The sequence below is a fragment of the Martes martes genome (genome assembly GCF_963455335.1).
Source record: "Martes martes genome assembly, chromosome: 4".
Classification (NCBI taxonomy): domain Eukaryota; kingdom Metazoa; phylum Chordata; class Mammalia; order Carnivora; family Mustelidae; genus Martes; species Martes martes.
This window is the reverse complement of record NC_137891.1, coordinates 86253106-86276410: the sequence shown is the minus strand read 5'-3', so window position 1 is coordinate 86276410 and position 23305 is coordinate 86253106. Positions and strand designations below refer to the sequence as shown.

The window sequence follows — 23305 nt, the reverse complement described above, 5'->3', positions numbered from 1 at the left end:
TTAAGAGCGCTAGGAGCTGGAGTAACTGCAGGCAAACAACAAGAAGGTGGCAGAAGGGGGGGCACTAATTCCATTTGCCCATCACTTTACAAAGCACCTTACGTTCTAAACTTTTTTTTTTTTTAAACTTTACTTATTTGAGACAGAGAGCACGAGCAGGGAGAAGGGGCAGAGGGGTCAGGGAGAAGCAGGCTTCCCGCTGAGCAGAGAGCCCACGCGGGACTCGATCCCCAGGACCCTGAATCACCACAGAAGCTGAAGGCAGACGCTTAACCCACCGAGCCACACACGTGCATTACACGCGTTTAATCCTCACAAAAACAATCCTGTCGGTTGGTATTACAATCCCCATTTTATCCATGAGAAAACCGGTTCAGGGAGGTCGAGCGATTTGTCCGATGGAACCACAGATTTCCCAAGATTTCCGCCCAGAGACTCGGATTCACATCTTAATATCGTCGCTCTTACTCATGCATGCTCTCAGGGTGCGCCAGAGAGTTCTCGATCCAGAGGTCCAGAGGTCCAGAGGTCCAGTGACCCCTGGGCAGGGTAACAGGACCACTTTTATCTTATTTTTTTAAAGACTTTATTTTATTTATTTGACAGACAGAGATCACAAGTAGGCAGAGAGGCAAGCAGAGAGAGAGGTGGAAGCAGGTTCCCTGCTGAGCAGAGAGCCCAGCGTGGGGCTCGATCCCAGGACCCGAGATCATGACCTGAGCCGAAGGCAGAGGCATTAACCCATTGAGCCACCTAGGCGCCCCAGGACCACTTTTAATAACCGCATCCCGGTGGTGAACGGTTTCGAGCGCCGCAAACTGTAGAGGTTCGCAAACGAGAGAGCCGGTAAACCGAGGGGGAATGCTGGGTTTGCATAATGTATTCCGATTATCCTCGAAACTCTGTGGCCGAACATCCCCTCCCCTTCCCCCGCCTCCAGGGGGCGTGGCAACAAAGCGCGGGAAAACCGGCTTCGACTCCACCCCCCACCCCGTGCTGGGGCGGGGGGAAAAGGAGAGCTCTTAAATGGGAAGCGAGAGCCAGCTCACACCCTATCTGCGTGCTTAGGAAGCTTACCAGCGTACCGCTTTAAGATCCCTTTGGAAATGGCCCAGGCCACGCCAGCTCTCTAACGTCACCTCTCCTCCACTTCCGGTCTGCAGGGCCGTCCCGGGCTCCCGGTGCCGGTTCCTTCCACACTCCTAACTAATCCCGCCCCTCCTGCAAGCCCTCCTGCAGAGGGAGAAGGTGCGGGTGACGCCATCGCCCAGGAACTGGTCCGCGCGAGAACCCCATCCATCTAGATTATAGGACGATTTAGACAGTGGGAAAACGGCAAGGAACTGGTCAACCAGATGACGTAATGTTTTGGGTAACGTCCCATTTTGTGACTTCTGCACAGCATGACTGACACTGGGGTTTAGCTTGAGAAAACAGGGCAAACGGATCTATGCATCCGGGCTTCGTTCAGAGTCGGTGAGGTTCTCCTCAAAGTGCCCACCAAATAGAAGCTGAGAGTTCTTTTAATTTGCATAAGTGAACTGCGGGCTTCAAAGATTGCGGCCAATAGGGAGTGAGGGGGCGGAGACGCACCTGGGATAGTCACCGCCTCTAGAGGGAAAGCCGGGCATCAGATTGGCTTTTTTCTAAGCGACAGTAGCGGAAGCCAGTCGTTTTTGAGATGCCCTGATGGGGCAGGTGGACCCGGCACAACCAATGGGGAGAGGCATCTTCAGAAGGACTAGGCTCCTTGCCCAATGAGGCCGGGAGGACTGTGCGGGGCTAGTTCCGAGCGGCAGTGCTTACGGCCAACCCAGTGCGGCCCTGGGAGGGGCGCAGTGCTGAAGGACGGGGGTGTTGGCCAATGGCGAGTGCGGAAGCGGGCAGCCCAGACCTGGAACGCGGAGGGAGCTGAAGGAGGGGGAGGCCGAACGGGAGAGAAGCAGGAAGTAGCGGCGGCCTCGGGGAGGGCGGCGGCGGTGGCGGTGGCGGTGGGAGCAGGGTAGAGACCGCCGGGTCTCGGCCCGCACTTGGAGTGGAACAAGTAAGCGCGCTTGGGGTAATACCCGCCCTTGGCCCCGCCCCCTGGGGGGCGGGTAAATACCCCCGCCCCTCCCCCACTTGGTCAACTACCCCCTTCTCCGCGCCGCCCCCCTGGGGCGGCTTCTAGGAAGGCCCCTTCGTTGCCTCCATCCTTTGAGGCGGATGGGCGAAACTCCCAGCCTGTTGAAAGCACAGCCCCTAGCCGGGTAAACGTGGAGGGAGGGTCGGGGTCCCCAAGTCCTGGCGCCCCGAGTCCAAGAGGCGTCCGAAGCACGGCCCGGTGACTGGTAGCTGCGGGATGTCGCGACCTAAAATGGTGTCCGTGTTCGGGGGCGGGGGCGGGGGAGCTCGGCCAGGCCGGAGCGGAGCCTGCACCCCGACTAGGCGCGGGTCAGCGTCCGGGCCCGGGCCGGACTCGGGCTCGTGCCCCGGGCCGCCGCGCGCCTTCGGATCACTCCTCAGTCTCGAGGGAGCCGGGGGAGTCTGCGGAAGGAGGAGGCTGCCGCGCCGGGACGGGACGGGAGGAGGTCGGAGTTGGGACGGACCCCGGTCGGAGAGCTGCGAGTCACGCAGAGACTGTCCCCTCCCCACTCCTCTCTTTCCACGCGCCTCCCCTACTCCGGTGAAGTCCTGAGCGGGGAGGTGCTGCGCGGCAGCTCCCCAGGGGCCTGGCCTGGCCGGGGCCGGTCCTTCCCTTCTCACGCCGGTGGGAGCGAGAGAAGCGCGGTGCGCCTCAGTTTCCCCAGTGGCTTCTTCTCTGTACACCCCGCCCCCTCTCCTCAACCCCGGACATGCTCCCGGCGCCGGCCAACGGCAGATGGCAGGGACTTAATTCCGCCCGCTGCCCGGCTTGGCGGCAGCCTAATCGCCCCCGGCCGCCGGCCCCTCGCCCTGCTCTGCAGGCCCCCGGCTAGGCAAAGAGCAGTGGAATCCCCCTCCCGACCCAGGCCAGTTTCACCCTCTTCCTGTTCAGCCCCTTCCTTTGGCTTTTGGGGAAGAGCAAAGGGAAAGGGGGGAGGGCCGGAGCCCGAGAGTCTGGGCACAGCAGCCGCAGAAAGGCCTCGGCGGTGGGGTGGGGGAAGCCTCTTCGGCCTTGAGCTTCTGCTGCTTGCTGGACTGTCCGCTCCTGGCTATCGCATGACCTCTAAGTCACTTGGACGCCGAGGGGGGAGTTGCTTGGGGAGGGCGAGTGGGCAGATGTTTTCCCCTAGTCCACCACCAGCCCACTTTTCCGAGGGCCGGGGTGGAAGGTAGCTCGGGTTTCTCCTGGTGGGGAGAGAAGCATGAAGAGGAGGGAGGGCCCTAGTTCTCCATCAGGCCAGAGGCAAAGGGTGGAAGGCTTTGTTTAAACCCAGAGACTGCAGAATTAAGTAGGGACTGGTGAGGGGAAACTTCCTTTTCTTCCTCTTGTTGGTACCCTCTTCCTCCACCCTACCTTCGTCCCAGCATTGCCAGCTGCCACCTGCTGGGACTATCTCCAGTTTCAGTCTAAAGGCTGGCAGGAGGTGAGAGAATTGGCCCTGAGAAATGGCTTGCATCCTGGGCAGAGAATGTGTAGTGACAGAGACTTTTTCAGTTTTTTCTTCCTAGATCTAGAAACACCTGGGGGGAGAAACTGGTGAGGAACAGATCTGGGTCCCCCACAAGCTCCGGGCTGGCCATGTTGGTTAGTGCCACATGCATCTTGTGGTGTGTGTGTGTGTGTGTGTGTGTGTGTGTGTGTGGCAGGCGCAAGCACTGGGCCAGGTTGGGGTTGGGCAAGACTTCCTGGACTGGTGTTGCCAAGGAAAATGAAAAGGGTGAGGAGTGTGAGTTAGGAGCTCAGAGCAGGAATGACAGGGATGAGGGGGCTTGGCTTTTCCCCTTTGCGGCAGCCCTGCTGAATAAGTTACCCTGGAGTTTGGCCCTGAGAGAGCAAGATGGGGAGGGAGGGAGAGAGGAAGGGCTGGCCCCTGGAGGGCCATGGGAGGGCAGAGGCACTCTGGGGAAGGTAGGTGAGCTAGCGGCAGGTGTTTGTGACGGGAGAGGCCTAGGCTGGGGCCCTTGTGACCAGGCTGCCGTCACGGTTTTCCCCTGTCTTTTTCTTTTTGTCTCTTTCTGTTCCTGTGTCTTATTCTTTCCATCTTGGTCTCTTGGGTGATTTCCCTGAATCCACTTCTCCTTGTTAATCAAGCTAGATCTCCAGGTGCCAGTGATGACCTCAAGTCTCTGGACTTGACCCCTGACTCTTGTGCCTGACCCCAGGCCTAGATTCCCAGTGCTTACTGCTTCCCAGCTCCTCGTTGACCTGACATGTCCTTGTTTGTCCCAGCTGTAATAATAAATCCTATTCTGGGTTCTGATTCTCAGGGTTATGATTCATATCGTGCTCAGAATCACCCTGTGATGTGTGGGTTACTTGCCTCCCCTCTCAAAAGTAAGGCGGTGGACATCAGGCTATTGATGCAGCTGCAACTAGAATCATTTCTTCATCTTTGCTTAAGTTACTGTCCCTTCGTACACATGACCTTTCAGATCTCTGTGGATACCCAGAAGATCCATGAAGAATTATGAATGGATCCCACGCTGCCATGAATGAGCCCTTAGACCCAGAGCATCGTGTACATCTTCCTCCTTAATAGTGGTATTGATTAATTGATGGGTTCTCTGCTGGGCAGAGGAGGGGCGCAAGGTGGTTTTAACCAAGATGTTCACTGAACTCCCTCCGTCTCTATAACCCTTGTCTCTCAGAAGTTCCTTTTCTTCTGCTTTCTATCTTGGTGTCTTCCCTGGAATGTGTGCCTAACCTACATTTCAGTTTTAGGGGCAAACCAGGTGTCTCCACCAGCTCTAGGATTTGTGCTGTGTGGTAAAAGTGTAGCCAATTCAGACTGTGCATGGTCCTAAGAGGATAAATATGGAGATCCCGGGGGAGGAGGGCCAGGGTTCTTGCCTCCAGAGGGCTCAGTTTCATGCTATTTCCTTCCTTTTTTATCAGATCTGGGACCTGCTGCCATGGGGGACATGAAGACCCCTGATTTTGATGACCTCCTTGCTGCCTTTGACATCCCCGATATTGACACAAACGAAGCCATCCACTCCGGGCCAGAAGAAAACGAAGGGCCTGGTGGCCCAGGAAAGCCGGAACCCAGTGTAGGAGTTGACTCTGGAGAAGCAACGGCAGCAGCTGCCAGAGATGGCCCCGAGGTTCCAGCCCAGGCCTCTGATCATGGCCTGCCGCCGCCGCCAGACATCTCAGCAGTCAGCGTTATTGTCAAGAACACCGTGTGTCCTGAGCAGCCTGAGTCCCCAGCTGGGAGTTCAGGAGGGGAGGGGGTCCGGGCAGAGGGGGTGACTAAGGAAGTACCTGTGGGGCCTCATCTGATGCAAAATGGTTTTGGGGGCCCTGAGTCATCTCTTCCAGGTACACCCCACTCTCCAGCTCCTCCCAGTGGGGATACCTGGAAAGAAAAAGCCATGGAAGGCAAAGCTCCTTTGGACCTCTTTGCTCATTTTGGGCCTGAGCCAGGGGAGCACCCTGACCCCCTCCCTCCCTCTGCACCCTCCCCACCTCGGGAAGGGGCCATGACCCCGCCTCCTTTCCCCTCTCCCTTTGAGCTGTCCCGGGAGAATGGCCCAGCCTTGCTGCCACCTGGTTCTCCCCCACCACTGGGGACCATGAAGCAAGATAGCTGCAGCCCCCTTCATCCTCAGGGCCTAGCCGGAATTGGCTCTGGCGTGAGCCCTGAGGCCACGGGCATTTCTGCCGGTGCCTCGCCTCCCCAGGTTGCTGGGTTGTCCTTCTTCAAGCAGTCTCCAGGGCATCAGAGCCCTGCTGCCTCCCCCAGAGTGCCCCGCTGTCAGCCCCTGAAGGAAGAAGAAGAGGAGGGGCCGGTGGATAAGCCTTCCCCTGAAAGTCCCCAGAGTCCCTCCAGTGGAGCTGAGGCTGCAGATGAGGACAGCAATGACTCCCCTGCCTCTTCCAGCTCCTCGAGGCCTCTCAAGGTGCGGATCAAGACCATTAAGACCTCCTGCGGGAATATCACAAGGACGGTAACCCGGGTCCCCTCAGACCCGGATCCTCCTACCCCCTTGGCTGAGGGGACCCTCCTGGCTGAGGCTGGCCTCCTGAAGCTGTCCCCTGCAACCTCTAACCCTGAGGGTCCGAAGGTAGTGAGCGTCCAGCTGGGGGATGGCACAAGGCTAAAGGGCACCGTGCTGCCCGTGGCCACCATCCAGAACGCCAGTACCGCCATGCTGATGGCTGCCAGCGTGGCCCGAAAAGCTGTGGTTCTGCCTGGGGGCGCTGCCACCAGCCCTAAGACGATGGCTAAGAATGTGCTAGGGCTGGTGCCCCAAGCCCTGCCCAAGGTGGAGGGGCGGGCAGGGCTGGGGGCTGGGGGGCAGAAGGTGAATGGTGCCTCCGTGGTGATGGTGCAGCCTTCCAAGCCGGCCACTGGGCCAGGGGCTGGGGGTGGCACAGTGATCTCGCGCACGCAGTCCAGCCTGGTGGAGGCCTTCAACAAGATCCTCAACAGCAAGAACCTGCTGCCTGCCTACCGGCCCAACCTGAGTCCGCCAGCTGAGGCTGGGCTGGCCCTGCCTCCCACGGGCTACCGCTGCCTTGAGTGCGGGGACGCCTTCTCGCTGGAGAAGAGTCTGGCGCGGCACTATGACCGCCGGAGCATGCGCATTGAGGTCACCTGCAACCACTGTGCCCGTCGCCTCGTCTTTTTCAACAAATGCAGCCTGCTGCTGCACGCCCGAGAACACAAGGACAAAGGGCTCGTCATGCAGTGCTCGCACCTGGTCATGAAGCCCGTCGCCCTGGACCAGATGGTGGGCCAGCCGGACATCACGCCCCTGCTGGCCGTCCCGCCAGCCCTTGGACCTCCCGCCTTGCCTGCCTTGGGCAAGGGTGATGGGGCCGCCATTGCCGCCGCCATCACCGTGGTTGCTGCTGAGGCCCCAGTGCTGCCACTCTCGTCTGAGCCGCCTGCCGCCCCTGCCACCTCAGCCTACACGTGCTTTCGCTGCCTGGAGTGCAAGGAGCAGTGCCGGGACAAGGCCGGCATGGCTGCCCACTTCCAGCAGCTCGGGCCCTCTGCCCTGGGGGCCAACAGCACTGTGAGTGTTCTCCTCTGGCCCTTCCCAGAGGTAGAGCCTGAAGCCGTGGGAGTAGGATCTGGGAAGGTGTTGGGGGGGGGTTGGGCTACTCCTCACTGACCAGCCTTCTTTGAACCCCCTCAACAGGTGTGCCCGACCTGCCCCATGATGCTCCCCAACCGCTGCAGCTTCAGTGCCCACCAGCGCATGCATAAGAACCGGCCTCCCCATGTCTGCCCTGAGTGTGGGGGCAACTTCCTGCAAGCCAATTTTCAGACCCACCTGCGGGAGGCCTGTCTACATCTGTCTCGCCGTGTGGGATACAGGTGCCTCCTGCCTCTCCCCGTGGCCTTGCCACTGATCCTCCGCGTCCCTCCCCAGTCTCCTACCCCTCCAGCACTTCATGGCCCCCTGCGTCCCAGCGCCAGCCTTCTGGCTGGCCGGTCAGGGAGAGCCCCCTCTCTCCTGCTGAACCCCAGTGGAGATCTGTGTCCTGCCCCCACGGTTAGGGGGGAGAGCTCCAGTTTGGCCTCCGCAAGCCTCCGTCAAGGGGCAGGTTCTGCATACCCCTCCTGTCCCCACCTTGGTCATGCACTACTGCCGTCGATCAGCTCTGGAGTCCAGCAGTTCCCAGGAATGACAGGGCTGGGGTACGGGCCAGAGACGCCCTGCCTCACCTCTGCGCCCCCTGCCCCCTAGGTGCCCCAGCTGTGCGGTGGTGTTCGGAGGTGTGAACTCCATCAAGTCCCACATCCAGACGTCGCACTGCGAGGTTTTCCATAAGTGCCCCATCTGCCCCATGGCCTTCAAGTCTGCGCCCAGCGCCCATGCCCACCTGTACACCCAGCATCCCAGCTTCCACACGCAGCAAGCCAAGTGAGACCTGGCAGGGAGTAGGGTGGGCTGGAGCGGGCTTGGGGCCCTGATGGGCAGGGTGTCTGCACTGTCCTCTCCACCCACACAGGATGATCTACAAGTGCGCCATGTGTGACACGGTCTTCACTCACAAACCCCTCCTCTCCTCACACTTCGACCAGCATCTGTTGCCCCAGCGTGTCAGCGTCTTTAAGTGCCCATCTTGTCCTCTGCTTTTTGCCCAAAAAAGGACCATGCTGGAACATCTTAAGGTATAGGAGTTAAGGGACAGAGGTGGGGTGCTTCGCTATGGTGACGTGGGGCTGGGGTGACATAACCCTCGGAGTGGGGGTGGGGGAGCAGTGAGGCCTCCGGCAGAGCCAGGCCCTCCCCCACAGTGGCCACCCCCTTGTCTCCCTCTCACAGAACACCCATCAGTCCGGGCGCCCCGGGGAGGAGACAACTGGGAAAGGGGCTGCGGGTGCCCTCATGACCCCCAAGGCTGAGCCTGAGGACTTGGCTGTGTCCCGGGGAGGAGCAGCTGCCCCTACTGAGGAATCATCTTCATCCTCAGAAGAGGAAGAACTGCCCAGCTCTCCTGAGCCCCCTCGCACAACCAAACGGCCCCGACGGGAACTAGGGAACAAAGGCATCAAGGGTGGGGGTGGGGGCCCTGGAGGCTGGACCTGTGGCCTATGTCACTCCTGGTTTCCTGAGCGAGACGAGTATGTGGCTCATATGAAGAAAGAGCATGGCAAGGTGAGTGGGGCGTCCCCTTGGTCTGGGTGGCTGTGGGGGTGGGGGTCTTAGAGCCTGGCTCTGAGGTTCCCTACCCTCTGCTCTCCTAGTCAGTGAAAAAGTTTCCCTGTCGCCTGTGTGAGCGCTCCTTCTGTTCCGCCCCCAGCCTGAGGCGCCATGTCAGAGTCAATCATGAGGGTATCAAGCGAGTTTACCCATGCAGGTAACCCTTGCCCCTTCACCCACACCTCTCCTCCCATGTCCCCTTCCTCTTTCTGAGCAGCAAGTGACCTGCCTTCCTCATGTCCCCAGCCCCACTGAGCACCTTCCAACTGTGACTTGTGTGAATGGACCAAAGGTTGAGGCCTCCCTCTGGCCTGGGAAACCCTGCAACCTCAAGCCACAGGCCTTGGTCTTTGGGCTGTTCTCCCGGCACCCACACTACCCACTCTCACCCTGTAGGTATTGCACAGAGGGAAAGCGCACCTTCAGCAGCCGCCTGATCCTGGAGAAGCACGTCCAGGTCCGGCATGGCTTGCCGCTTGGGGCCCAGTCCCCTGGCCGGGGGAGCACCCTGGCTCGGGGCCCCAGTGCCAGAGCCCAGGTAGGCCTGCTCTTTTGGGCTGTGGGACTGGGAAACTGCAGGGTTCTAGGCCCTGGCCTCAGGAAGCAAGGCAGGGATGCCAGGGTCAGTGTGGGGTGATAGGGAGGCCTCATTTCTTTCCTCTCATCGCCAGGGGCCAGGACGGAAACGCCGCCAGTCCTCTGACTCTTGTAGTGAAGAGCCAGACAGCACGACACCTCCAGCCAAGTCCCCTAGGGGTGGGCCTGGCTCTGGAGGCCATGGTCCCCTGCGCTACCGGAGCAGCGGTTCAGTGGAGCAGAGCCTCATGGTGGGCTTGAGGGTGGATGGTGGTGCCCAGCAGTGCCTCGACTGCGGCTTGTGCTTCGCCTCTCCTGGCTCTCTGAGCAGGCACCGTTTCATCAGCCACAAGAAGAAACGGGGTGCGGGTAATGCCAGTGCCCTGGGCCTGGGTGATGGGGAAGAAGAGGCCCCTCCTCCACTGAGGTCTGACCCAGAGGGTGGAGAGTCTCCCTTGCCTGCTTCTGGAGGCCCGCTGACCTGTAAGGTCTGTGGCAAGAGCTGTGACAGCCCGCTCAACCTCAAGACCCATTTCCGCACACACGGCATGGCATTCATCAGGGCCCGGCAAGGGGGCAGTGGGGACAACTAGGCCCAAACCTGGACTGACCGGCCTCCTCCCCTCCCTCTTTGTTGGGAGCCTGGGTCACTGCTGCTGACGTTGTCCCCAGGCTAGGGATTTCATTCTAATTCACGTTTTGTTCAGCTCCTCTCCTCCAACCCCCAAACACAACAGGCTTTTGAGGATTATAGTGATTTGCAATCCCCCCTTTGGGTTTGGCCCTTGGGTCCTAGTAGAGTGGGCCTTCCATTCCTCCTTTCTGAGCCCAACACTAATTATCCTCTTGCTGCAGACCCCAAAGTGGGTTGGGGTGGGAGGAGGGCCTTTCCTAGGCCTGTTAGCTGGGCCCAGGGAAGGCCTCTGCTGGGGCCCTCAGGACGCTTCTCAACCCTCAAGGGCCTGGCCCTGCCCCTGCACCTCCAACTCTCTGGCACTTGAGCCCCCCACCCCACCCCTGCAGTGCCTTTCACTTTTTTTTTTTTTTAACCCAAAAATCCAGGGGGGTTTGGTAGGGACGAGTCCTGTCAGGGGGGGACCCGAGGGAGAGGAGGGGGACAGGCTCTCAGGAATCCTTTATTCTTGTAGTAATAATAATACTAACAGTGGGGAAATGGGAGGGAGAAAACCAGACCATTAAAACTGCTCGTGGTTTAATCCCCATTCAGGCTTCTCTTTTTATGTGACCTAAACATTGTGGGCTTGGCAGGGAGAGGGCAAGAGTTAAAGTTGGGGAGGCCGTTCCTAGGACAAGGTGACACTGACTGAGACAGGCAGGGAAAGAGCAAGTCTTCCTCAACCCAGTTCTTTGCCTTTGGCATCCAGGACACTGAAGCATCTGCCCTTACTCCTCACCTACCCCCCAAGTCCTGAAAAAAAATACAACCAGAAATGACACAGATGGCTAACTAAGGACTTTATTTCAAACAAAAATTAAAAAGTTGAGAGCTATTTCCCTGGGTGTGGGGAAGGAATCAGGCCAAGGAATTCCCTGTGACCAGGCTGATAGCCTCATTCACTGGAGGGGTTGTGATCCTTCCCTTCCCTGCCCCTGGGATGGGGAACCTCTGTAGGTGTAGGACCCTATGCCAGAGTCCACCTAACAAGGGAACTCGGCCTAGGCCAGTTGCTGGGAGGGGTTGGGCAGCAGCACGGCCAGAAGCCAACCACAGGATCAAGTCCCAAGTACCAAGAACCTACTCTTCCCCCTCCCCCCACTCATGGGACCCAGAACAAAGGAAGGATGGCCTGTGGAAAGAACCTCTTGGACCCTGGTGAGAAGGCAGGCCCCGGTGCCCCTCACATCTATCACCTCTGTTCCCTGGAGGGCAGTGAGTCCCGCAGTCTTAACAGATGGTGACAATGACACCATTGGGGGCAGGGAAGCCCCCGCAAGTCGGCCCCACAGCTGGCTCTCCCACCCGCCTCCCCCCGCAAGCTTTACAGTTACCACATGATCCTCTGTATTTCTTGCCTTCCATTGCCCGTGGGTGGGGTTTCCTGGTTTGGGGTTTCTCAGACAAGGGCCCTCCCAGGGAGGGTCCTCTGAATCCCCCACCACTCCCAGGCCTGAGGAGGAGGGTGTCACATGATGCCGTTGGTGAGGTACTGGAAGCCGTCATAGAGTTTGGTGGTGATAGAGCGCATGCTGCCGTCCACCATCTGCTCCACCAGCAGCTGGAGCTGCTCCTCGGTCATGCTCATGTGGAACCGCTCTTTGAGGTTGCGGATGGTGCTGGAGCCATGGAAGCAAGGAAGCTGAGAACCTGGGGGAAGCGGGGAGGGCACAGGGTCATGGAGTGCAAAGTGGGGAGGGGCAGTGGTAGCAGCCACAGCGGCTAATACAGAACTGGGGATGTCTGAAGCGCCCCTTCCCTCCCACATCAGAGAGCTCCCCGACTGTGGGTGCCGTTCTGCCTGGGAAGAGAAGACGGTGTTGGGGGGGGCCCTGTCTTGAGCGCATCTTCATCCCATACTCCTAAGCCCCTCTAGGTGAGGGTGTGAAGGCAGAAGGGGAGAGGGCTGGCACTACACTGCTCCCCCACCCCCGCCTCCCCGTAAGGGCAGAGGGAGCAGAGTCTCAGGACCCGGAGGGAAGGCTGGGGAGAGGTTCTGGGGAATGAGCCCTGAGCTGGGCACTTATCTGGTTGCAGGCCTCTGCCTATGCTACGTCTGACACTCACAGATGACCTGGGCCACCGTCATCACGGGGCCAGACGGGGATGCTCCCGAGCAACGGCGAAAACCTGTGGGGCGGGGGCAGGGATGGGGGGAGGAGGAGGAGGAGACTGGCAGCTCAGCCCAAGTGTATATACGGCAGCCTTGAGGAGGGGGGAATGGAGACGAGGACCCGAAAGAGCTCTGAGAGAAGAGACTTTAGGTCGCAAGGCAGTGAGGAAATGGCTCAGAGAATAGATCAAGAAGAGCGGAGAGGAAATACTTTCAGCTCACAGGGAGGAGTAAGTATGGGGACAGGGAAGGTGCACTGGGGACAGGGCAGTCAGTGGTCAAGGGCCAACAGGGAGGTAAGTGGTTATTGGAAACACCTGGGCTGGCAAAGAGCAGAGCCAGAGGGATGGAAGGAAACAAAAAATCAGGTGGACAAGGGATGAGGAGATAGACAGGGACCAGGAGACTGGAGATGGAGCTGTTCTCTCCTTAAAGGTGCCTAAGGGATAGTTTCCGCAGTCTGTACCCCCCAACCCCTCCCATCCCTGGGACCCAGCTCCGTCAGGAGTCAGGAGGACTCCCAAAGGACAAATGGCACCCTCTGGGAAACACTGCCCCCAGTCTTGAGGTGGAATCCACTTTTTGAAGGTTCCATGCCCTGGGGCCCCAACATCAAGTGGGAAACCTGAAGCACTGTGGGCACTGCCCTGTCCCCAAACACATGGCCTCTTCCCCACTCACCTTGCTGCATGATCTCCACAATCTGCACCACTTTATCCATGTGCTTCCGAGCAGCGATCAGCCCCTGCAGCATCAACATCTTGTAATAGTTGAACATATCGCCATCCAGGCCCCCCATCACCTGCAAAGGGAGATGTATGTGTGCACGGGGGTTCACAAGCCACCAGGATTTCCTCCATCGGGGCAAACATGCCAAACTCCGGCTTCCCCACTCTCCTATCAGGCAGGAAGCCTCCCAGGACACCTAGCCTCACCATGACTTGCTGCCATTTCTGTTCTGTTGGTCCCTAATTTGGGGGGAGCCCACAGCTCCCTCTCCCATGACAGAGAAAGAACACAGTGAGGCACCTCTCCTTCCTGACTCACGTCCACAAACTCTGTGGTCAGCTTAAAGGCTGACGTCTCAAAGCCCAGGTTTCGGGGTGAGCTGGACAGGATGAAGCCAAAGTCGATGTGGATGATGTGGCCTTCTGCATCCAAAAGGATGTTTCCATTGTGTCTGAGGAGGGGGCAGAGGAGAGAAAGAGGCAGTCGTCAGTCTGACTGAGGCAGGGGCCTCAAGCTGCAACACCCTGGCCACGTGATACCAGGTTAAGTGAGCTTCCTACCAGGTTTGTTGCTGCCTACCTCTTATGACCTAACGCTAATCAGAGCAAAGAAGGAAAATCAGAAAAGTAAACTGCTGTCAAAGGCGCTGGGGCCTGAAATTGCCATCATTATGATTTTGCTGAAATTGTCATTATTAACAACTTAAAACCAGTTTAAGAATATTTCCATTTTCCAAAAATCATGTTTCTAGCAACCAAACTGATCCCAACTGAGCAGAGAATCTGGAATCAAGGGAAGGACTCTGTAGTTCTGGCCAATCCTCTCAGAGGCCAAGCCCTCAGCTCAGTGGGAGGCCTCCACTCCGAACCTACTTACCTGAGTTTTACTGGTAATTCAGCCCGCTGCAGAGCAGAGACCCTCCACAAGAGAGCGGGCTGAGTGGAGTTTAAATGTTAATTACTGTGTGGGGGCTCCAAGGAGTAGAGGAGTAGGCTTTAACCATTTGGTAAGATCACTTATGTAAAATATCTCAGGAAGCAATTACTAGGGGGAAGCTGCAGGAAGAAGAGTTAGAGGGAGATAAATCCCAGGTCTTTGTGATTCCCACATGAATGGCCAGCAGAAGAAAGAACAATTAAAATGCTAAGCATGTGAGACTGGCCCATTCAGCATAAGAGACCACCTCTGTGTCTAGAGAGGCTTTGTTGGGCTAAGAGCCCCAGGTCTGAAGCCACCTTCTCTAGGTTTGGTCTGACTGGCCAGAAGAGGGGGATGGAGAGAGAACCAGTCCCTACTCAGTCCTTTCCCCTTGGGGAAAGCATTACAAATTTACCAACAAAGACACAGTCTTGGGAGCAAGAAAGGTTCTAGATGTCCTCGTCCAACGTCTCATTTTACAGGTGGCGAAACAGAGGCCGGGGGAGGAAAAGTGACTTTTGTGCACAAGGTCCCAAGGCTACGGAGGGGCAGCTTCTCTCCTAACTGCTGGTGTTAGCTCCAGCTGCATAGTTGTTTGGGGCTCATCCTGAAGCAGTTAAGGAGACCCCGCACCTGATTCCAGTCTGAGGCCCGTTCACTGTTGCCACTTCTTTCCACTGGCAGATTCCATTCCTGGCTTCACCACATCCGTTCTTTCTCCGACTTACTATAAAAGGTCTATCAGCTGCAGTACCCTCTCCCTCTTTGAAGGGACGGACTCTAACCTTCCCAACATACCGGTTTTCTACAGGAAAGCCCAGAGGCCTGACTAGCCCCTGCCTCCATGCCACCCACTTACTCAACCTGGGGCTCAGGTCTAGGCTCCCTCAGCCCTGGGTTCAAAACCCTGCTTCTTCAGGGACAATCTAAAGCTTGCAACCAAACTCCTTATCAATAGTTATATTTCCCGTCAGCCAGCGCATGCAGAGCTGCTGCGGGGCTCATTTACAGGGCTGGGCAGCAGAGAATAACCACAGGTCTTGAAAGCTCCCTGGCCCCTACTTCCCTCACAAGGAAATGCCTGCCTGACAGGGTTTTCATATAAGAATGGCAGGCACTTGGGCGCCTGGGTGGCTCAGTTGGTTGAGTGACTGCCTTTGGCTCAGGTCATGATCCCGGACTTCCAGGATCGAGTCCCGCATCAGGCTCCCAGCTCCTTGGGAGTCTGCTTCTCCCTCTGACCTTCTCCTCTCTCATGCTCTCTCTCATTCATTCTCTCTCAAATAAATAAATAAAATCTTTAAAAAAAAAAAAAAAAAAAGAATGGCAGGCACTTAACTGATACTAGATTTCTGATAAGCAGCCCTGTGAGTTAGGTCTGCATGTGCTGCCATGTCACTAGGAACCGAAGGAGCACAGGCCACTGCGTCTCGGCCTTTTCAGGAGACTGCCCTCTGCCTGGTGAGAGGCACGACTCACAGGAGCACTCAGGGCGCTGACCCTGAGTCACTCTCTGGAGACGGTCTTAGAAAGCAAGACCCCAGGTGGTATCATTCTCTCTGTCTGATGTGCTCACCTATATATGAAGCTGGAGCTCACAAAGGTCAATGTGATATTGGAAGAAATGACAGCTCTGGGCAAAACAAGAGATATACTTAAAAGTTTTGAAATTCACATGTTGGAACAAGAAGGAGAGTTCAGGGCTGGGAGCACAACTGTACATCCAGCACGTTCCTCATACCCATCTTCTTTTTTCTGCTCTGCGGGTGACAGCTACCATCAGGCCAGGCCTCAGTACCTCCTGCTTTGTGGAAGACCCAGGTACACCCACTCTCACCCTCTGAGCCCTGGGGGCAGTCACTAAACACAGGCTGGCTCTCATCACTCCTCTGCCTACAAAATAAAGCCCCTCAGCCTCATACCCACGGCCCTTCTGACCTGACCTCAGCTCCCCTACGGAGTGGAGCTGCTGCCTGCTTACCGGCCTGGCAGGGTAGCCTGATCTTCTGGCACCCTGAGCTGCCTTCTCAACTGGAGCATCCTTCCCCTCACAGGTGTCTCTGTCCTCATCCGCCTTGCTCAAACCCTTGCTCTGCGCTGAAGTCCTTCACCTCTCTGCCCCTGTACCCTGGCACTAACGGGCCTGCCTCCCTGCTTAACGGCACACAAACACATCTTTGCTTAAAATGTGTCGTTCATTCCACTTTTATATCTAGGCAATGGGAGGTGGTGAAGAGTTAAGTGAGAACTCTCACAAAGGGACGAGGTTAGGATAAGGAGTTCACCCACCTGTCCTTCACTTGCAGTAGGTAGCAGACCAAGCAATAGCCAGCACAACTTTGTACAAAATTGCGCTGTGCACTGAGGAATGCCTCAGTGGTGTAACTGCCGTGCTCCTGCAGGAAGTAATCGAGCAAGGAGAGCTGGGACTGCTTCTTCACCTGGTGAATGGACACAGCGTTGACCACGGGTTCAATCATGCCACTGTCAGCAGAAATCACAAGGATCTTGTATGGCTTGATCCATAGGGGCACTCGCTCCTGTTCCCAAATGGACTGTGAGGAGACACAGAGGCATGCAACTATCATCTTTCCGAACTAGGGGAGGAGGCAAAAATCCCCTTCTGTCCCCAACCCCGAACAGTTCCCATCCTTGTGGCCTTGGATTCCAGGCCATCAAGTGAGTAAAACCCATTCATCCCCCTGAGGACCAGGGAGTTCTGAGACAAGCCCAGGGCTCGACAAGATATAGGGAAGTACGTGAGAAAGGCATCGTATAGGTAGAAAGCCCCCAAAAGGCAGGGAGGACAGGAAACCACACTGACACCTCACAGGCCTAGAGAATGTGAGCCATTAATCCAAATTCAAATAATACGAAGAAAACAGGAAAGGATTTAGGTCCAGAGAAATCCTCTTAAGAAAATGACAGTATTTATAGAAAGAATAGGATTGACAAGTAAAGTTGCTTGCAGGCGACCAGTCCAAAGGTTCAGGGGATCAACATCTCCGCACCCTGCAAACCAGCTGCCACAGACCAGTTAGACTAAAAGGACAAATCTAGCCTCCCAGAGTTTAGAGATCACAGCAGGCGCAGGTCACAAAAGGGCCACGCGGGGTCGCTGTGGAGCTGTTCTTGTGGCTGTAGTTCCTGGGGACGTACACCAGGGAAGGCGCAGGGTCTGTGTCCAATTTAAACCTGGGTAGGAAGCTGGTCCCTAGCAGAGCTCCCTGTGGAACAACCTTCCTAACAACCTGCATGCTCACCTCAGCTGGGCCGAGTTCCCCTTACTCCTCCCTCTCTCTCTTACCTGCAGTTGCTTCAACACCTGGAAGGCCAGGAGCTCCTGGCGAAGATCATCCCCACACTTGACGATGACTGACAGGAGCCGCCAATTGGGGAGGTGGCCATAGGGGGAGCCCTCTCTGATTCGCCTGTGAAGAAACAAAAGGTGTCAAAGGGTTGAGGACAGACCTTGCTTTCCGCCTGAAGTCCAAATCAAACTCCCCACGAGGCAAGGACTCAGACACCTGGGAGCCTGATAGTTTGGGAGAGACTGGCAGACAAGACAGATGGGGCAGTGAGTACCTGAGGCCACCTCCAAGCTTTGGAAACCACACCCATCCAACTCACCTTACTTTCTCCTGCCAGGGCTCTTTGAGAGCAACAGCAGAAGGGTCTTCCGGGTCTCGTCTGAAGGCTGTGGGGGTGTGAGCCAGCTGCTCCGAGAGCCTCCGTCTAGCAGGAAGAAACTGTATCATTTGCTTGGAGGAGGTTACCCCAGAGCCTCATGTCCCTGTCTATGCCGGCATTTCCTGCACTCTTTCCTTGATTCTGGGCACACAGAGATAGAAACCTGGGCTGAGAGTTTTGCTAACCTGGTGTTCCGCATTCATGTTGCAATGCAGGTTACTAGGCCCTTTTCTGCACAGAGACTCTGATTCAGATCAGGTGTGGCTCCACATCTGCATTTCCAGCAAGCTCTCCTCCCTCTCCCTTGATTCTGATACATGTAATCCTCAGACCCACTGCAAGAAATGCTACTCCCTATGGAGTTCTCTTAAATGTAACTTCCTTCTGTGGTGGCCCAGTAATTTTTCAACCTGTACCTTCACCGCCTCAAGTTTGGTGGCCTCAGGACAAGGATGGAGTAAGGAGAGAGAAGAGGGAAAGAGAGGCTGACAGACAGGAAAGGACAGAGACAGGCAGTGCCTGAGAAGGAGGAGGAATGCGGGGCAGGGCAGTCTGGCCATACCGGATGTCCCCTGCTGCTATGAACACAGGCTCCTTGCTCTCCTGGCTGGTGATGCTGTCCACAGAGAACTGGGAAATGTTGTCACAGCTGTTGGTGTGCACTTCAGGGAGCTGGGAGAGCAGGGGACCACAGGTCAGAAGCGCCAAACACAGGCCTCACTTCCGTCACCTGCTCCTCCAGTCACTCTGCACGCTTGCTGTCGCCTCTGCATGACAGCCCCCCACTTCTGGACTCTGTTCCAGAAGGCCTGCCCTGCTTCCACGCCATCCTCACCACATGGACACCAAACGCCTGGGCACTCACACGGGCCTTACAGCAATGCTTCCCTAAGTGTAAACTACCTCATCAGGATCACCTGGGATGCTGCTACAAGACAGATTACCATATCCTGCCATCAGTCTGTAGCAGAATTACCAGGAATGGGATTTGTAACAAGTTCTCCAGAAGACCCCCAGTGTGCTCAGGTTTGCACACCACTGTCACGACCTCCAGAGAAAGCTCTACTTTCAGCCTTCTACTATGAGTTTTCCCTGGCTACAGCTGCCTTCTCCTGCAAGGTCCACAACTAGGACCCTCTGACCATTTCTTCAGTCTCAGCCATTCAGTCTAATCTTCCCAACTCTCTCAAATACAAAATATTCCAACAGACCCCAGGATCCACAGCAAGGCCCTTCCCTTCTTCTTCCTCTGGAGAAGATCACTTCTCAGCTCCACTACGCACTTACTGCACACTGCCTTGTTGTATATCCTGGAAAAAGATTTTTCGCCTTAAATGTCTGCATCCAATCTGCCTAACTGGACTGTAAGCTCAAGGACAGAGAGTCTGTCTTCACAAAGTGACATCTGCTTGTGTCACAGTCCTACATAAAATGCAGCTCTGGCTCTTCACAACCCCAGCACCAAGTCCAAATCTCCTTCCATAGTTGACAGAATCCTTCCTACAATCTGGCTCACGCCAACCTTTCCAGCCTCCTTCTTCACCACTTCTCACCCACACTGCACATCACAGCCACACGTACTGTCCTTTGGTTCCTCAAACGAGCTGAGCTGTCTTGTCCTCCAGTCTGCACATTTGCTATTCCCTCTGCAGGGAATGCTCTGTCCAGCGAATTCCTACCCATCTTCAGGGCCCCGCTGACATACCTGCTCCTCAGGAAATCACTTACGGTGTGCCCAGGCCCAAGTCTGGAGATTGTCCTACCCCGACCCTCAGGTGTGGCATAATGACCCAGCACAACCTGGATCTCACCATACTACAGCTACCTGCTAACTGGCTTTGTTCCCTTTCTCTTTAGGTCATGAACTCCTTGTGGGCAGGGGCCATCTTGTTCACTAGTCCCCAGCACTCCAGGCTGGCATAAAGAAGGCTCTCCATAAATATTTCTTGAAGGAATGAATGTATGACTTATTCTCTACTTTCCTCAGACAACTTTACATAGCAGATGTTCAAGAAATATTTTAAGTTTCCCTCACTCCCTTGGGCTTAGAAGTTCATCCTTATATTTAACCTAAATTCCTTCTGCAGGAAAGTGAGCTCCACCTGAATATTCCAGACTAGCGGTGTTCAGAGCTTTCCCTCTCGTCCCCATGGGCACTTGCCTCAGCCTGCCTCAGGGTGTGTTGCCTTGTCTCAAATACAGTGAAAGCTCCTGGAGAACAGGTGCTGGGCCCCAGTACCACCTCCCGGGAGCTCCCTCACCTCCACCTGCAGCTCGCCGATGTCATCCACCGACCAGGCCTCGTCATCATTGTCATAGTTGGGCACAGTGCTGAAGCTGCCTGCCCGCTGTTCATGAGTGATACCACATTCAGGCAGGTTCTCCACCGACCGTGTGCTCCGAATTCGGTTCTCGGGTATCCGGGCGGGGACGGTGGTGGTGTCAAAGTTTTCACATTCAAGGACTTCCACATAGATCAGGTAGGGAGCCTGGAGGAGCAGTGTGTATATGAGAACAGTATTTCCAACTTCCCTCCACCACCATGCCCCAAATCTCAACTCAGCTGACATAGTCCTTCCAGCTGCCCACTCCCAGCTCCAACCCTCACCTGTCAGTCCCTTGATACTATGAATGCCACATTCAGGGGAGGAACTTGTTCTGTGAACATACATTTCAAGAATTTGGGCAAGAGAGTGCATAGGTCTTTAAAATGTTTCAGCCAATTGGTGCCACGGGTGCTCAGCTGGTTAAGTGCCTGCCTTCAAGTTCAGGTCATGATCCCAGGTTCCTGGGATCGAGTCCCACATTGCTCTCCCTCTGCCCCTCCTCTCATTCATTCTCTCAAATAAAGAAAATCTTAAAAAAAAAAAAAAAAAAAGTTTCAGCTGATGGGGCGCCCGGGTGGCTCAGTCAGTTGAGCATTTGCCTTTGGCTCGGGTCATGATCCCAGGGTCCTGGGATTGAGCCACACATCGTGCTCCCTGCTCAGTGGGAAGCCCAATTCTCCCTCTCCCACTCCCTCTGCTTGTGTTCCCTTTCTTGCTGTCTCTCTCTGTCAAATAAATAAACAAATAGAATCTTTTTTTTTTTTAAGATTTTATTTATTTATTTGACAGACAGAGATCACAAATAGGCAGAGAGGCAGGCAGAGAGAGAGAGGAAGGGAAGCAGGCTCCCTACTGAGCAGACAGCCCCATGCAGGGATGGATCCCAGGACCCTGGGATCATGACCTGAGCCGAAGGCAGAGGCTTTAACCCACTAAGCCACCCAGGTGACCCGAATAAATAGAATCTTTAAAAAAAGAAAAAAGTTTCAGCTGAGCTTCAACATGTACAGATGATATACTCGGGCAAAACTATCAATTACCACTTTCAGAGAGGCCTAGAAACCCATCTGGGGGCTTGTCCAAAGACAGACTGGGAAAAAGCCAGGCACTGTTCCAAGCAGGGTTCTAATCCTCAATACTTCTTCTGAAAGAAGAATCTGAACCATTAGTACTCATTCCAATCAGCAGACAGCTAATTCTCTCCAACGTGAATCCGGCATCCTTCACTCCTTCTACCTTCCCACTCTGATCAGCAAAGGTCTTAGAAATAAGAGATGTCTCTACTCCCACTGTCACTGTATCTGGAAAGCCTAAGAGTTATGGAAGGCTGGGGAAGACCTACCAAAGGGCCGGAAGGAGACTGGAGAGCAACTCTCTGCTGAGACATGGGAAGAAGAGGCAAGCTGAAAAGTTTGGCCTCTTTTGGTCCAGAAAATCAAGGCCCAAAAAAGGGGGACAAGAAGGCCCTCAGAATCACAACAGCACTGAGGTAAAGTCTAGACCGACATGTGCACATGAACTGTGGAGGCCAGGATGTTGGTGAAGCATCCCTGGGTGCACGCATGAACCTGACAACCACAGGAGAAGAGTCAAATAGGGGGTAGGGTATGGGCCAGAGCCCACCTACCTTGTCCTTGGAGTTGAGGACAACAGCCTGGGTGTGGGGCACACGGACCACGTGGTGGTCAAAGCCGGCAGTGGGCAGCCAGACTCGGGCAGGGAGCTTATGGTTGAGCAGGGAGAGCTCTGAGATCAGCCGCTGTGTTTTCTGCTCCTTGGTGGGGAGTGTGGCCAGCCGCTTGCCAATCGCCATCAGGGACTTGATGAATTCTCGCTCAGGAGCCAGTCTGACGGGCTACAGGGGGTTGGGGCAAAGTAAAAGATGGTGAAGAAACCACAGAAAAAGTGGCCCACCCACTCAGCCACTCCTAGCCATGGATCCCAGTCTGGAGAACGCTAGGGAAGGAGCTATCTTTCAGCATGCCACCATTCCACTCCTGACATCAGCTGGGCAAAGGTAGAAAAGGCAGCATACTCCTCCACAGGCTGATTCTTGAGGGTGAGGTGGGTGGGAACCTGTGTCACTGGAGATAGCCCTCTTCATTTGGACCTGAATTTGTTACGAACTGTTCCAAGGCTTCAAGACGGGTGGGGGGACAACATCCAGAGAGAAGAGCTGCTTATACCTGATGCGTTTCACTTATCTTCAGGTCCTCGGGCACTCTGCTGAGGGCCTCTGCCAGTGCCCCAGACTAGGGAGGGGTACTCTGAGTCCCTACATCTCCTTTCAAAGAAGGACTTAATCCATTCAAATGACTTTTGTTACCTTTCACAGCATCCCCCTATCCACCCCACAATCTCTTACAAGGTGTCAGTGCACATGCAGGGGATCTGAAGGGGGATCTGTTAATGAGGGAACAATCAACCCGGACAGAAAAAGCAGACAGAGGGAGGTAGGTGTGGGGAGTGGGTGGAGAAAGCTCCTGTCAGCCCTTGACAAGGGCCCTGAAGGTCTATCTCCTTCAGTGGTTCCTCCTTGGGTCCTCTTTCCCTACCTCTCAGGGACAGACTCCCCATATTAATTCCCTGCTGTGAGCTTGGCTCCTCAGACTGGGCACTTCATTATTCCCAGAGAGGGCAAAGTCCATCTGGGCAGTGAGGTGAGGGTGGGGGAAAAGATGGACACAAAGAAGAGCCCTTTTCTCAGCCTAAGTCCTTCTACCATTAAGGGGTACTTTATCAAGGTAGCCACCAGCATCCCTATCCCAGCTCCCCTCAGCTAGGTAAGAACAATATTTCCTCTTCTTATAAAAAACAGCATTTCACTCACCAGGTCTTTCTCTTCCTCTCTGTGGGTCCTGCTTAGTTTCCTGAGAACTGAGAATTTCTACCCTCACTCCCTCACACTGCAAAAAAGAGCTTCTTTTTGGAAGATGGGTAGTACCGGGCCCATCTCTGCATATGCAAAGAGCCAAGGTTCAAAGGAACAGCTAACTTCTCAGCCTCTGCCTCACTGGGCACTGGCTCAGGGTCCCACATAATAATGAAACAGGATATGGGGAATCAAATGGGGATGCCCTGGGAGACAGGGTTGAAAAGAGATCAAGAAAAGAAGACAGCAGAACTGGGCTTCTGTGGTCCCTGGAAATATCCCAGGGGCCTCACGGAGAAAGCATAAGAAAGGAAGAGGAGGGGCGCCTGGGTGGCTCAGTGGGTTAAAGCCTCTGCCTAGGTCATGGTCTCAGGGTCCTGGGATGGAGCTGCATCGGGCTCTCTGCTCAGCGGGGAGCCAGCTTCCTCCACTCTCTCTGCCTGCCTCTCTGCCTTGTGATCTCTCTGTGTCAAATAAAAAAATCTTAAAAAAAAAAAAAAAAGAAAAAAGAAAGGAAGAGGAAATTTGGAAACTCACTTCTTCATTTATCCTGATCCCTAATCTTCCCACTCAGGAGGCAAATGGTCACTGTTCCAAGGACCCTCCACCCCAACCAA

General features: G+C 55.5%; 2 protein-coding genes across 4 annotated transcripts in view; one reads left to right on the top strand and one right to left on the bottom strand.

Moving 5' to 3' along the window:
* The first annotated feature begins 1915 nt into the window (after positions 1-1915).
* Positions 1916-10829, top strand: ZNF687 (zinc finger protein 687). 2 transcript variants are annotated; one of them, XM_080800836.1, is made up of 10 exons: positions 1916-2044; positions 4558-4666; positions 5021-7149; positions 7276-7454; positions 7828-8004; positions 8093-8255; positions 8410-8742; positions 8832-8944; positions 9184-9325; positions 9459-10829. In XM_080800836.1, exons 3-10 carry the CDS (start codon positions 5038-5040, stop codon positions 9954-9956), a joined length of 3717 nt encoding a protein of 1238 aa, XP_080656962.1. In that variant the 5' UTR covers positions 1916-2044; positions 4558-4666; positions 5021-5037; the 3' UTR covers positions 9957-10829. The 2 variants fall into 2 exon arrangements, with proteins under 2 accessions (XP_080656962.1, XP_080656963.1); XM_080800837.1 differs by lacking the exon at positions 4558-4666 and having other exon boundaries at positions 1970-2044.
* PI4KB (phosphatidylinositol 4-kinase beta) overlaps positions 10825-23305 on the bottom strand; it is a 27999-nt gene continuing 15518 nt past the window's right edge. For both annotated transcript variants that reach the window (XM_080800838.1, XM_080800839.1), the window contains 9 exons: positions 21444-21671; positions 19751-19978; positions 18052-18161; positions 17430-17534; positions 17107-17230; positions 16089-16354; positions 13200-13332; positions 12834-12954; positions 10825-11689 (listed from right to left, as the gene is read on the bottom strand). In XM_080800838.1, the coding sequence (XP_080656964.1) occupies positions 11508-11689; positions 12834-12954; positions 13200-13332; positions 16089-16354; positions 17107-17230; positions 17430-17534; positions 18052-18161; positions 19751-19978; positions 21444-21671 (1497 nt within the window). In that variant the 3' untranslated portion in view covers positions 10825-11507. The remainder of the gene's footprint in view (positions 11690-12833; positions 12955-13199; positions 13333-16088; positions 16355-17106; positions 17231-17429; positions 17535-18051; positions 18162-19750; positions 19979-21443; positions 21672-23305) is intronic.

Coding starts and splice junctions, on each gene's coding strand:
- ZNF687 (XM_080800836.1), top strand. CDS start 5,038: ATGGGGGACATGAAGACCCCTGATTTTGATGACCTCCTTGCTGCCTTT. Junction 8,005..8,092: donor TTCCACACGCAGCAAGCCAA/GTGAGACCTGGC, acceptor CCACCCACACAG/GATGATCTACAAGTGCGCCA. Junction 8,945..9,183: donor AAGCGAGTTTACCCATGCAG/GTAACCCTTGCC, acceptor CTCACCCTGTAG/GTATTGCACAGAGGGAAAGC.